Source organism: Acromyrmex echinatior, chromosome 7 (assembly GCF_024713525.1).
Source record: "Acromyrmex echinatior isolate Ae372 chromosome 7, ASM2471352v2, whole genome shotgun sequence".
NCBI classification, from domain to species: Eukaryota; Metazoa; Arthropoda; class Insecta; order Hymenoptera; family Formicidae; genus Acromyrmex; species Acromyrmex echinatior.
Genome location: NC_141858.1, coordinates 5,089,192 through 5,104,519, shown reverse-complemented (window position 1 = coordinate 5,104,519; position 15,328 = coordinate 5,089,192). Strand labels below are relative to the sequence as shown.

General features: G+C 33.1%; 2 protein-coding genes across 4 annotated transcripts in view; one reads left to right on the top strand and one right to left on the bottom strand.

The window, feature by feature from the left end:
- The window catches only part of LOC105154647 (uncharacterized), a 577,042-nt gene that overhangs the window by 453,419 nt on the left and 108,295 nt on the right, over positions 1–15,328 (top strand). The window lies entirely within an intron of this gene.
- LOC147909055 (uncharacterized) lies at positions 12,318–13,190 on the bottom strand. The gene has a single exon (XM_087408269.1). It carries the CDS (start codon positions 13,188–13,190, stop codon positions 12,318–12,320), a length of 873 nt encoding a protein of 290 aa, XP_087264395.1.

The following is a 15,328-nucleotide window of genomic DNA, read 5'->3' as shown; positions in this document are numbered from 1 at the left end:
AGGATCTTCACATATGAAAGAACACCTTTATATATAATTATATTATATAACGGTTGAATTTAATGTCAGCTATATGTGACTCTGCTTTTTAAGAATATTGTGAATTTACTGAGGATGGCCAGATTGTGGCCGAAACGTCTAATGTTTTAATTAATGTAATAATAATTAAATATCACAAACTATAAACAATAAGATAGGAACACACATATCACAAACTATAACTTGTGTGGTTTTTTTATGCTCTTCTTTTCATACGCTTATGAATTAATATCTATATATTAATATCTTATTAATAAATACCTCCGGGCCTTAAAACTCACTAACTTCGGATAATGTTCATTGACCTCCCTACATAACTATCTCCAAAGTCGTCAACTTATCTAAATGCACTATCTTATTTTTGTCTCATGAATTTCGGAATACAATATACCGTCATATACATATACACATCATTAATTTTCTTGACTACCTCATACGGTTCTTTCCAATTATTTTGGAGTTCAGGAGCATTTCTCAATTTCCTAAAGGAATTATGAAATCAAATTTTTTGTCCTTCAAAGCTCTATCTAAATCACAATCATACATGTCTTGATCCTTTGAGATCATGTTTTTATTCGCTGCCTCGCGACCTTTGCATATGCCCTAATTTTCCTTCCAAATCTGAAAAATAATCTCCACTTGAGAAAGCATTCTCGAATAGAAAGACAACGCGGTAGAGATCTATTGGCAATCTCAACTCTCGCCCTAGTCGCAACTCAGGAGTAAAACTCATAGTTTCGTTCTTGGAAGACTTATACACCAGCAGGCTCAACGAAATCGAATTATTCCAATTCTTTTTATTTTCCGAAATAAATTTCGCCAAATAATTTGACAACGTCTGTTGCTGACGTTCTTTATTTACTATTGTATTCAGGATGCAAAGAAGTAATTCTCATATTCATTTTTCTAATCCCCAATAAATGAGCCAGTTCCGAAAATATTCACGATTCAAAAGAATATAATCTAAAAAAAGACGTTTTTTTCCTACTAATACAAAAGTGCAAAACATAATGAATCTTATAGATTTTGACCTGTTGAACAGGATGGTATTATTAATTTTCATTGAAAATACAGGGGACATCATTTTTCGAGTTAAAGTCCTATTTTTCACCGGTAATACCTAATTTTCAATATAAGTGAATTATTTCATGTGAAACTTAGTTGCGAAGTTTTTACATTGTTAAATCTATTAAATAAATAATATGAATTTGAAATAATGGATCTAAAATGACGGATGCCATTTGGCCATTTTTTTATTATATCATCAATTGCTTTCTATAAACCACTCTTAGCCAGGCCCAGGGATAACGAGTATGGACATGGCAGTTTCTGTCCCTTCTTTTTTTGTGTTTTATATTATTCGTTTTTTTTTATTTTTTATTTTTATTTTTTGTGGTTTATACACTTTAGTATTTTTTAGTCTTTCCTTAAGTGGTTTAAAACGATTAAACAGATTATTTTTAAACTGACAACTATGAAATGACAAATTAATCGAAAAGAATTGACGTTTCAAACAGACTAATTAAATGGAAATATTAAAATCGCTAAGAGTAGTTCATAAAAAACAATTGACAATAAAAGAATGGCCAAATGACATCCATCATTTTGAATTCTTAATTCATCTTATTTAATAAATTTCTGTTTAATAATATTAGAAATCTTCGCATATTAAGTTTCACATGAAACAATTTACTCATATTGAAAATCATGTATTACTAAGAGGATGAAAAATAGGACTTTAATTCGAAAAATGACGATATTTCCCGCATTTTCAATGAAAAGTAACAATAACACCATCGTGTTCAGCACGTTAAAATTTATAAAATTCACTATTTGTTTTGCACTTTTATATTAGTAGGCAAAAAAAGGCTTTTTTTAGATTATGTGTTCTTTCTCCCCTAATCCATATAAAATTTTAATGGAGCTCCATATTTACAAACTATTTGACTCAAAAAAACTTCAGCTACAGTTTTCGACCTAATGTTACGAAGCAAAAGAGGGCCTTTATCCATTTAGTAAACAATCCATGATCACTAGCAGATATCTATTACCGTAAGAAAAAACTGGAAGCCTAGGACATCCAGCTGTACTTTTTCTTATAGAGGTAGCGTTGTAAGTTTGAAGATTTTTCTTTATCCGACGGATCTTTCCTTGCGATACAGACTTTACACCTCTTACACCAATGTTCAACATCCTGTTATACCTCTCGTAAGGGAACGAGTATTCAAGACCGAAAGGTAGGGATGCACAGAACTAATATATGTATCAAAAATTTAATTCGCCAATTTACACAAATATTATTACAAAGCAGCTCGCCTCGCGGTCAATGACATTATGCGATTTCTGATGTCGCGTTACCATGCGATATTAACCGGATAAGCTGTCTGCTCAATATATACGATAGAATGATACCTTTTACTAACGATTTGATGTACTTGACTTGTATTTTATGTTTGCTCGACTTCTAATCGCTCAGTCTATGATACGAGTATTTAAGGTAGTTCTTTAGTACAGTGCCGAAAATTTGGGGTGCCTCACCAGGGCCCACCCAAAATTACATTATCTACATAATTTGAATAAAATATTAAAATAACGCGTATATCTTAATGAAATAATATAAAACATAAATCAGCTGCATCTTCATCAAACAAAAACAAGATGATATTATGCTTACTTTTTGAGATTAAATTTATATGCAAGTGTTTATGCATGTAAATGTCTTTCCAAAATAGCCGTTGACCTATTATAGATATTACTTTTCTGTGACCATTAAAATCGTAATTTTTTAAACTAATATAATCTCGCTTTTGAGAAAAGTCTATGGTAAGATTTGTATACAGTTAGTCAAAGCGTTTGCGAGCCTTATCTGTCGTCAAGTTAAACGTAAAAAATTACATTTTCAACATTTTTTTCTCTCATATTCATTAACCTATTGTAAAATGGACTCGAACAAAATCAAAGAATTTTGGCTCTTGATGAAATTAACTGAAACTTTAGTATATGTATTATGGTTTTTGACTTACTGATCAAAAGATAGGCATAAAGTTTGAAAATGATTAGTTTTTTTTGTTATAGCTTAAATTTATTTTATTAATGCTTCAAAATCAAGTTCCTATAATAAATCAAGAGATTTTAGATAATAATATGCCAACTACTCTCACTACCCTCACTCTCACTCCCCCCACCCCCTCACTTCCTTCCCATCCCCATTTCTACCCCCCCCCACACACACACACACACACACACACACACACACACACACTTGCGCGCGTTTTTATATGAAAAAGATGCATAAAAATCGAAATAAATCTTTTATAATGTTAGATTCTGTTAAATTTTTACGACTTCTCTCACGCGTATCGTTTAAAATGAGTGAATTCTCTTACCTCTCACACGCTAAGTGCTTGATTATCACGATTCGAATATTTCCACGCTTGAAGCACCATGAGCAAAAATATCAGATGCTCACTGAAGTGCAATAGCAACATAGAAAATTCTTTTCTTTTTCACTTTGTTTTTTTTTTGTGTATCCTAAATGGGAAAGGCAAGAGAACTCACGAAAATGCACCCCAAAGAAATGAAACGCCTATCACATCCACGTCCATGATATCCATCAAAATCTGGCTAGTCAATTCAAGGATAATTCCAGGACATTCTAGATAAAAATCATAGTTTTTTTCAGAATCTATTGGTTAATTTTTATTATTTAATTAATTTTTATCGATTCGTGCAATATTATATGTTTTGTATTTAAATTAGAATTCTATACGAATGAATTAAAACCAGAGATTAAAAATAACAGTTATCCTAAAAATTTAATCTGAAAAAATCATTGATTAGAAGTTGTTATTTATTTACAGGAAAGACAATCGTCATTGAATATTAAAGAAATTGTTCAAAAAATGTAATTTTCATAAAATATCAATTTTTATGTATTATTCTGGTTATGAATAACCATTATAAATAATAAACATTATTTTTGATTGAGATAACTATTACTGATATTGAAATGTTTTGTTATGATTGTTACAAATAACCATTACTGATGTTAGAAATTGTATGGGATACGAATAAACATTATTGACGACCAGAATTTTATTTTAATTACCAATGTAAGTTTAGTTACTTCTAACTATTTTGGTGAGTAGGGGGAAATGTTTACGCACACTACGAAGGTTATGCAAGACTTGCACCCAGTAAAATCCCCGCCGATCCTTCATTGGTTTCATCAATCCTTTTAACTGAGGTTCTGAGGATACATTTACAGCATTCTTCCGGAATGCCTCAAGGTTCGTCGACCGCGATCGACTCATCCCCAATGACAGGTCGACGTTCTTGTGGCGATTTCGACTCAAACGAGTGAGGAGGGGACACCGCCTCCTCATTCCGCCTCCTTTCGATGATTGTAGAGCGGGGGAGAGCAGAGTCAACGACCAAGTTCCCGCTCGGGCACCGACCCCCACGCCCGACGGAGTCAGACTAGTACTCACCGAACTCACTCTTCTCATAATATTATAAATTAAACTAATTTCATATGGTACTATAATTAGACTACACATGGTGTAGGTCTTTACTAATATTCCATAATTTGACAATTAAAAACATCACCAAAAAAAATTTTTAAATGGTCAAGATCTTAATAAATAATGATTATCCGATAGATTTTATATTCAAAACTATTTGTTTTAGCACAATTTGTATGCATTTCAAGTATGTTCCGAAACACAACCTTCTTGAATGTGTATTTCTGTCGACCAGTACATTATGAAGGGGAAAATACCATATCATGAAAAAGACTCTACAGCATCTTCTTTACAGAAAGGAACTCACTTATATAATTAAAAATTATTGTTTTGTTTAAACAAATTGATGTTATAAATGCATATATTGAGAAAGAACATAAATTTTTACAATTAAAATGAGATAAGAATCATGTCCGTAAATGCACTTTACGGAGTATTTTGCGTAGATATGAACGTAAATATGTGCACGTATTTTTCAGCCCAATTTATGTTATTTACTCATTCAGAGTCATCGTCGTCATCGTCATCGTCATTGTCGTCGTCGTCGTCGTAACAAAATTTTGTCCCCTTTTGCTGCATCTTATTTCTGCACTTTTTCTGTATCTTTTCTACATATGCGCAATAAATACGGAAAAGTTGCATTAAAAATGTAACGTTCAAAATGTGCGATAGCACTTTGCATTAATTACCGCCGAAATTGTCATTAAAAAGTAAGCAAGAGAACGAGAATAAAAAAAGAAAGTGACTATCCAACTTAACTATCTCGCAAACTTCACGTAGTAAATCGAATGAGAGCGCAATGAGTTAATAAAGATTGATCGATATACAAAATATTTATATTCTACGTGGAAAATAACGGGAGGGGGGGGGGGGAAGTAACAATATAACAATATAATAGTGTCATGGTGAAATAAATATTAGACTTATAGAAAGACATCATAATTTCCTTAATTATTTTTAAATATCATTAAAATACATAATAATACCTAAATATTAAAAGACTCCTTTGATTCAAATCTAAATAAGAAAATCATTCAAGATATAAGAGTAAAACGCAAGTTATAATATAATATATTATAGGATCGTATGTGTGATAACACAAATTATAGCAATCGAAGCCTTAAACAGTCTAGCTGGATCTTAAATATTTCTATGATTCTGTGTGAATTTATATAATACATATATAGTCTTTTTGAAACGAGCGTCGAAATGATTTTTCGGTCTTGAAATCCTAATTCTACTAAACTACCACAATAATATTACGAGTTAAAATTGACCAATTTAACAATTCTTTATGCTTTTTTCGCATCTTCGAAACAATCTTAATTATGCTGAGTGACATATTAACATCTATAAATAATAAATTTTATTGCGAAAAATATTACCTCGATCGAGTTGAAACTGATCTCTTGCATTTCGTGCGAGAACGGATAGAAGCATTCAAGATCCAGCTTGGACTATTTAAGGCTTTGATTGTTGTAGTATACATTTTGTAAATATATAAAAATGATAATAAAAATAATACTTAGCAGAAGTTTGTGAAAAATCTACCGGAAAAGATTTTTTTAAATTCTCATATACAATTACAATCTGTCGCTTCAGGACAATAAGTAATTTTTGTGTTTAAAAATATATCGGACGTTGCACGAAATGCGTCCAGTGACACATTCTAAATTACTACAAATTTACTCAGTCAAATCCTAAGGAATTCTTTGATTGAGTCTACGATTGAAATAAGGTTTTTTGATTAGGCTGGCCGCAACTTCATTTGAATGATTTTGCAGTCTTGTTTTATGTTTTTGGTTGGCTTTCCGTATTTTCTCTGACAGTAGAAATTCCCAGATTTCTCTGTGTAAGATTTCATTGGTAATACACCAGGGCGCGTCGATTATTATGCGAAGGACTTTTTGACTAAAAGCGTTGTATCATTTCTATATTAGAATTAGAGGCAATTCTCCAGAGCTGCACCAAAGGTTCAGATTGGTTTAGAGGATTACACTCTTACAGATTAGTAACTTATTTTCAATAGACATTTGTGACCTTCTGCTAATGATTCAGTACATCTGTCCTAGCTTGATACTCAGTTGCTGGCGCTTAATTGATATGCGCTTAGTTGCTTACGCTTTTTCCAGGTTAATCGCCTATTCAATGGTGTAATCCTAGGTATTTGGCTTCGTTTCTTTGAGGGATTGTTAGTCCATTCAGTTAAATTGCCGGACATGTTAGTTTTTTGATAGTAAATGTGATATGCGAAGACTTGGTCTTATTGATCTTAATTCGTCATTTATTTGTTCAACTTTCTATTTCGTTTAGATCTTTTTAGTTACTTGAGACCTGGATCGGATGTGAGTCACCAAGGCGATGTTATCCGCGAAGGTTCCGGTTGTTATTCCTGTTGTTTACGGGCGGTCACCTGTGTAGATCAGGTAAAGTATCGGGCCCAGGACACTATCTTGTGATATGCCCACATGAATGGATTTTAATTCTGATAGTGCGTCACCGAAACTAACCATGAAATGATGGTTAGATACAACTTTAAGAACACATAGTAACTTGTAGGTAACTTAATTTTGACTTTATATAACAGGCCAATATGCTATATTATATCGAAAGCCTAGGCAACGTCTAAAAACAGCCGAGCAGTACTTTCTTCGAATGATCTATAAATTGTGCCCCTCTATTCTGTGTATTTAGTCCACTGTATTGTGATTCATTCTAAACCCAAACTGATGATTAGGTATTATCTGCTACTCTTCAATTTCCTTCCTCAGCCTAGTGAAAAATAATTTTTCAAATAATTTGGTAGGGATGGGTAGAAGACTAATAAATCTATATGACTTGGAATCTTCAGGGGATTTGCCTGGTTTTAGAATCATTTTTATTTGGGTAACTTTCTATTGTGATGGGAAGGTGTTCGAATGATGGCATTAAACAGATATGTGAGAAATGTCACTCGACTGGTAGCTCCTTCAGTATTGCCCCTATTATTAAATCATAATTTTTGATTTTCAATTTGACGATTTTGCGACAGATTTCATTTTTAATTAGTTTTCTAATTGATTAACCCAATTGGTAAATTTCATTTACCTCCTTTTCAATAATATATTCTTCCTCAGGTGAGCATAAATTAGAATTAGATTTAAAAATCTCGGATAAGTGTTGACCAATGGTTTCAGCTATTTCAGTATTGCTTCTGGCCCAGTTGTCGTCAGGTTTGCATACGGGGGTGGGGGGGTTATTTTGGGTTGTTTGAGACTCCTTGTTATTTTCCACAGTGAGTAGTTGCTGGGATAGCTCCCTAAAGTAAGTTTGGACACTTTCGTTACCATCCTCCTTGAATAAGACCTTTAGCTCCTTTGTGATATAATTTAGTTTTTTCTTAATTTTAGGGCATTTTGTAGTTTGCCAGAGTTTTCTGATCTTTCTTTTTTCCTTTATTTTTTTCTGGATGTGGACAATTTAGGATCATTTCGTGCTCAGAAAAGAAAGGTGTTACTTTCCAAGCTGCTTGTTGGATACATTCGTTGAAGTGCTCAACTGCTGAGATAATGTCTAATTCAGTTTTCAGTGGTGTTTTTAAGTTAATGATTGATTCAATTATTTCACGAAAATCTCAATTGGTTTTGTTATTTACAGTAATTTGCAGTTTTGTATTTCTCTAATCGCAGCAGTTGTAATTGTGATTAGGATTGGTGAATGATCAGAGGAGAGCTTATAACTGAATTCGCATTTCACATACTTTGATGCAATCCCTTTAAAGACTCCAAAATCCATAAAATCGGGTTTTCTACCTTTGTCTAAGGGCCAATAAGTTGGTTCATCGGTAGAAATTATGTCTAATTGTAACTCTTTGACAACCTTAATAATTCACACCCCTTTGATGTTGTCATCCGCACTGAACGTGTTTGACATTAGAGTCCCCGGCTGCAAGAAAGTGCTTACCAAGGATTGGAAGGATTTTGAAAAAAATCCACGTATAGTTCCTTGTTAATTGTATGTTTTGACAGACTGTATATTGCTGCAATTATGAGCAGGCCGGTTCAGTCCTCTACCTCATTGGAGGTTGTTTACAGATGTTCTTTGTGGCATTTGCTATATTCGTGGTATTTAATAGTATTTTTGACTAGTTTTTGGCCGATTCTCCGTGGGCCGATCTCCTGTTCCGGGTGTATGATATATAATAATTTGAAGTTAGGTATCCCGAAGAAACTCTTGTCAGTAAAGTGAGTTTCTGAGATTGACATTATATCCATTTTGTGAGCATTGATGAAAAATTTTATTTGATTCCTATGTTATGGCAGCCTATTGACTAAATTCTAAACGGCTATCTTTTATTTAATTTTAATGAAAGTTTATCGATAAAATTTATCAGTAGATTTGTCATAGTTGTAATCTGTGTAAGCATTTGTTTTAGCATAATTAAAATATCTTGGATTGAGTCCGATTTGTCTGGGCTATCTTCACCCTTAGCTATTATATGCGATCCTTTGATTAGGAATGTGCTGGGACTTCGCAATTTGAGCATAAATTAGATTTGGATTAACTATGGAGTGATTCGTTTTTGTTTTTGTATGCGAAAGCCCTGTTTTAGAATTCCCCTTTGGTCGCAGTGGCGAATATTTTGTTTTTTATATTTGCTTATAGACAACACAATTATGTTGTCCTTACACAGCCTTATAGTTGGAAAGATGGTTGCCATTGCACAACATACATTTCATTTGCTCTGATCTATTTTTCCTATTACAGTCCTTTGTTATGACTTCCAGCACATTTAATGCATCTGGTTTGACGATTACAATAGCTTTTTGTATACTTGTATCGCTGGCAGTTCGCGCACTGAAGATCTCCCTTCTCAGTCTGGGTGGCTCTATGGTCACAGGACATTATAGCAGTGATTTAAGATTATATAATATATATATTTATTTTCATTATCTGGTGGCTTGATCTTAATATAAAAAAAAGGTAGAGGTTTTTTAATAACTCTATATTTAATATTCCACAAGTTTAATAACTTTATGTCCGTACTCTTTTATGCTCTGCTTCAATTCCTGCGAATCCATCGAGTGGTACATGTTTCTTAAAACTACTTTAAAGTTTCTTTTCTACTTCAATTTGTAAGTATGGAATTCGGCGTTTTTAAGTTTTAGCTCTTTGACTATTATAAAATAAGTCTCTGACGTCTTGACTGGATCTTTTTACCTGATCATCCTTTAATATTTTAATTTCATATCCCTTTTGTTAAGTAATTCATTGAGAGGCTGAGTATTATTTATGTAAATAGGTGGAGGTTATATTGATTTAACTTTAGCTTCTAGTTTTTGTTTGCTATCGCTGAGCAACTCAAACCTATTGGAGATTGGCAACGAAGAGTTCAATAATTCTGAATCTTGGTTTGTTTTATTTTTTCCGTTATTGATTCTGGGCTTTCTCGGAATCTCTTTCTTTCGGAGACGGTATTCCATCCTTTTTTACATCAGGATGTGTGATATTGTTTCCACTTTGTGACTAAACTTGTATATTTGTCTATGTTATCCCAATCTTTTCGCTGGATGTTGCGTTTAGTGAGTTACTTCTTGATCTATTACAGCTAAAAAGTTTTAATTGAGCCGATTTATTAATATTTCGGCTACAAATAATGTTTTGATTTTGATTCTTGTCTTTAATAGTTGTTGGATTCGATTATTATTAGTTATAGTGATTCGATTTCGTCAAGACGAGGCGAGACTAGCTCAAATCTCGTCTCGGTATCGGCCTGGTCTCGATAATGATGATCTCGTCTCGGTCTCGATCTCGAGTCTTTATAATCATAATAAGCGTTTTTTTCAATTTCTTGTATGATCTATTCGATTTAACTTCATTATTATTCACTATTTTATGAATTAATTAAATTTTTAAACTTTTTTATTGATTTATGTACTAATAATAGTAGTAATTTAAATTTTTTGAAAAATAAATGAATATATTTGGTTTAAAGCATATTTTTTTAATGATTTTATTTAAAGTTGCATTTTGTAATTGTGTTATTATAGAAAAGTTATTGAGACTATTTATCATTAAATAATCAATATAAAATTTAGTAATTGTATACACGAAAAATTTTTAATTTGCTAATCTTTATAAAAAATTAATAAAAATATACCAAATTTCTTTCAATAATAACAACGTATATTATTTTATAATTTTTTATAAATTAATTTTTATAAGTGTTTTTCTTTATTATCGAACATGTTTGTTTATTCATTTTCCTTTATCTTCAACATGTTCTTTCAATATTAGAGTGACATTATGATCATTGTTAATCTAAAACGTTTCTAGCAAAGCAGAAACGTATGAATAAGATACTTACGTCAAATAAGTATGTAATTAAATTTATATGATTACGTATATATGTACATGCCTATACAGGGTGTCCCATTTTAATAGCTCACCCCAAATATTTCGAAAACTACACATCCTAGAAGAAAAAGTTTTAGACAAAAGTTGTAGGGTTTCGAGGGGGGCATCCAACAATAATCTTGACCATGACCGTTACCATGGCCGTCAAGGTCATTTCAAGGTCAAGTCAAAATTTTCAAATGGAACGCCCCTTTTTTCACACCGCAATTGGAAAGAGGAAGAAATTTTACGTCCGAATATGACCTTGACCGTGACCTCAATGTCAAGATCATGTCAAAATGAAATCCAAACATCTTGAAAACTATGTGCTCTTGCAAAAATGTTCGACACCAAAATTGTGAGGTTCGGCGGGGGTTACTTAATGACCATGATCATGACTTTCAAGGTCATTTCAAGGAATTAGAAAGAGGAGGAAATTTTACGGGTCTGAATTTTGTGTGATCATAAAAGCAAACTCCCAATGAAGAAAACTAGTTATAAAGGACCATTTTATGAAAATTAACCCTTACTCCGTAGCCCTTTGTTTCGCATCTTAAATCTGTAAACCATGGTCTTTTAGATCCTGTGCCTTTTTTAAACGGTAAAAATGCTTTGAAAAATCTGCAGAAATTCATGAAGCTTCTTAAAACCCTCAACTACAAATCCCAATTAAATATTTCGGGAAAAATAATTTTTTTATACATTTCTTACTTGAAGAAAGTGAAAAAACCTATGGAAAAATCACTTGCTCTTGCACTTGTGGCAGGGTCTTGTAGACCCTGGGTTACAGATTAAGGGTTAAAGATTTACTTTCGACATTAGTGTTAACCGACGTGTATGGCGTGGAGGTCCGAATGGATTTCACACGTCATTGGCCCTGAAAAGGGCCGATATTAGTCAGCAGTTGTTGGACCATGTAAATAACTGAATACCAACAAAGGCCAGATGTAATTAAGCATCCAGCCAACAAAGGGAAGGTGTAATGGAGCATCCAGCCAACAAAGGCAAAATGTAATGAATAATCCAGCCAATAAAGGCAAGATGTAATGGAGAATCTGGATAATTTACACAATATCCAGCCATCAAAGGCAAAATAAAGTGTACAACCCAACCAATAAAGGTAAGACCTAATAGTGAAATTGAATAAGTTCGGAAATGCCCAAACAACCATGGCAAGATGTATCAATCAAGTTCAGGGATCTATTTTAAATGTTCAAATGTCTCTCCATTCACTTCCATGCATTTGTTAATTCTTCTTTGGAAGGAATTTCTTACATTTTGAAGAAAAGTTGGAGGAATATCTTGGCATGCCCTTCGAATTCTGTCCTTCATATCTTCCATTGTTGTGAGTTCCGTTTTATAGACTTCCTCTTTGAGATATCACCAAAGAAAGAAATTCAAAGGAGTTAAGTCCGGTGATCGTGGTGGCCAAATTTGCGTAGTACTTCCCAGACCAATCCATCTGTTTGGGAATCGCTCATTTAAGTAATTTTTTACTTGTCGAGATCGATGTGCCGGGGCCCCATCTTGCTGGAACCACATTATTTCCTGAATATTATGAGGTACATTTCTTAAAAGATTTGGTAACTCAGTTCGAACAAAATCTAAATAGTTATTACCATTTAAATTTTCCTCAAAGAAATATGGTCCCACAATGTAATCATCCACAATGCCAGCCCAGACATTAAGCGACCATTGACATTGGAACTCCTTATGTCTTTTCCAGTGTGGATTAACATCTGCATAATAATGCATATTATGCCTATTAACGTCACCTCTATTGGTGAAGGTTTCATCGCTGAACAGTACCTTTGCAACGAATGCTGGATCTGCTTCCACCTGGCCTTGCACCCAGTTGCAGAAAGCTAAACGTCGAGGATAATCAGTCTCTTCTAATTTTTGAAGCATGTGAATGTGATAGGGATGGAATTTTTGAGCCTTCAGGATTCGATTGGCCGTTGATTTTGGGATACCATGCCTTTTTTCTATTTCTCTTGTTGACATATGAGGATCCACAATAGCAGCTGCCACAACAGCTACAGATTTTTCTTCACTAGCACCTGATTTTCGTCGCTCTCTTTTTAGACTTCCGTTCTCAGCTCTGGTGCAAAGCCTTTTTATAGTCTTCCTATCAGGATGACGCCTGTTCGGATATTTTTCAGCATAAAAGCGCGCTGCTAGTGAATAATTATGCTCAGCTCGACCAACTTGGCGAATCATATCAACAATTTCATTAGGCGGATAATCGCCCATGATTACGGTTTACAGAAAAAAAGACAGAAAAAAATCTAAAATAACCGTTAAACTACTACAAACAACAGAAATCAAAAGATCTTGTTATTGCTCGAGACAACATCAAAATTTCTTACTTTATGAAATAAACATTGAGTATAACTAGATTAAATGATAATCTGCCTTCCGCATGAAAATTAAGAATCTTCCAGTTATTCAAGTGAATAAAAGAAACTAAAACGAAACATGGGTTAAATAACATAAATAGAAATTGACAACTTTTCAGGTATTACTAAAACAAATGACAATCTGCCTTCCGCATGAAAAATAAGAATCTTTCAGTTATTCAAGTGAACAAAGGAAACTGGATGGATGCTTAATTACATCTGGCCTTTGTTGGCATTCAGTTATTTACATGGTCCAACAACTGCTGACTAATATCGGCCCTTTTCAGGGCCAATGACGTGTGAAATCCATTCGGACCTCCACGCCATATACGTCGGTTAACACTAATGTCGAAAGTAAATCTTTAACCCTTAATCTGTAACCCAGGGTCTACAAGACCCTGCCGCAAGTGCAAGAGCAAGTGATTTTTCCATAGGTTTTTTTCACTTTCTTCAAGTAAAAAATGTATAACAAGTAAGAAATGTATAAAAAAATTATTTTTCCCGAAATATTTAATTGGGATTTGTAGTTGAGGGTTTTAAGAAGCTTCATGAATTTCTGCAGATTTTTCAAAGCATTTTTACCGTTTAAAAAAGGCACAGGATCTAAAAGACCATGGTTTACAGATTTAAGGTGCGAAACAAAGGGCTACGGAGTAAGGGTTAATTTTCATAAAATGGTCCTTTATAACTAGTTTTCTTCATTGGGAGTTTGCTTTTATGATCACACAAAATTCAGACCCGTAAAATTTCCTCCTCTTTCTAATTCCTTGAAATGACCTTGAAAGTCATGATCATGGTCATTAAGTAACCCCCGCCGAACCTCACAACTTTGGTGTCGAACATTTTTGCAAGAGCACATAGTTTTCAAGATGTTTGGATTTCATCTTGACATGATCTTGACATTGAGGTCACGGTCAAGGTCATATTCGGACGTAAAATTTCTTCCTCTTTCCAATTGCGGTGTGAAAAAAGGGGCGTTCCATTTGAAAATTTTGACTTGACCTTGAAATGACCTTGACGGCCATGGTAACGGTCATGGTCAAGGTCACTGTTGGATGCCCCCCTCGAAACCCTACAACTTTTGTCTAAAACTTTTTCTTCTAGGATGTGTAGTTTTCGAAATATTTGGGGTGGGCAATTAAAATGGGACACCCTGTATATGTGTTAAATGTAGGCTAATTTACTCGTAGTTTTTAAGTACTAAGATGCACTATAAAGTTCAATGAAATTGTTTTTAATTAAATACAAATAAAACGATTACGAGTTATTATTGTTTCTTAAGAAGTAATTTCTTTTTTTATTAAACCTAATTTCAAAGAATTTTTAAAATATTTTTTTTAATTCATACATACTACATCATTCATACAATATTCCGACTTCTAACTTCTTTTCCCTTTCGTTATTACATACGAATATAGTGTCTATTTGATCCTCGTATAGTTTAAGACCCGGTTTTTTATCACCTGGTTAACTTGTGATTAAGCTTAACTTGATATTTTATCCAATAGGCTTTATCTGTGATGAAGTTCATTGGGTGAAACTATTATGTAATATTTGCAAATATCGAACGAAGGGTACTTTTATTATATATTAAGTCTTTTCCTTCTGATTGGTTTTCGAAAGAGTGTTAAGTTTCTTGTTTAACTCTGTTATATTTTCTGCTGAAGTGATCGTAATGATCAGATTAAGCACAAGTTAACTAGATAATGAAAAACCGGGTCTAAGACTTATATCTTATGCGTTAGAAATTGTATCTGACATTACAAAATTCGAGATGAGACCTGACGTGCCTGTCTTTTTCATAATTCACGCAAATAATTCAGTAAAATATTTTATTATAATCAGAAACTTTTTTTCGCAAATTAAAGAAATTTTATATACAGGGTGTTTCAATAATTATTATCATCTGAAATATCTTCTAAGGTCTCTCTATAAGGTATAGAGAAAGATTTATTAATAAAATTACACGGTGTAAAGGGGACTGTTATATGG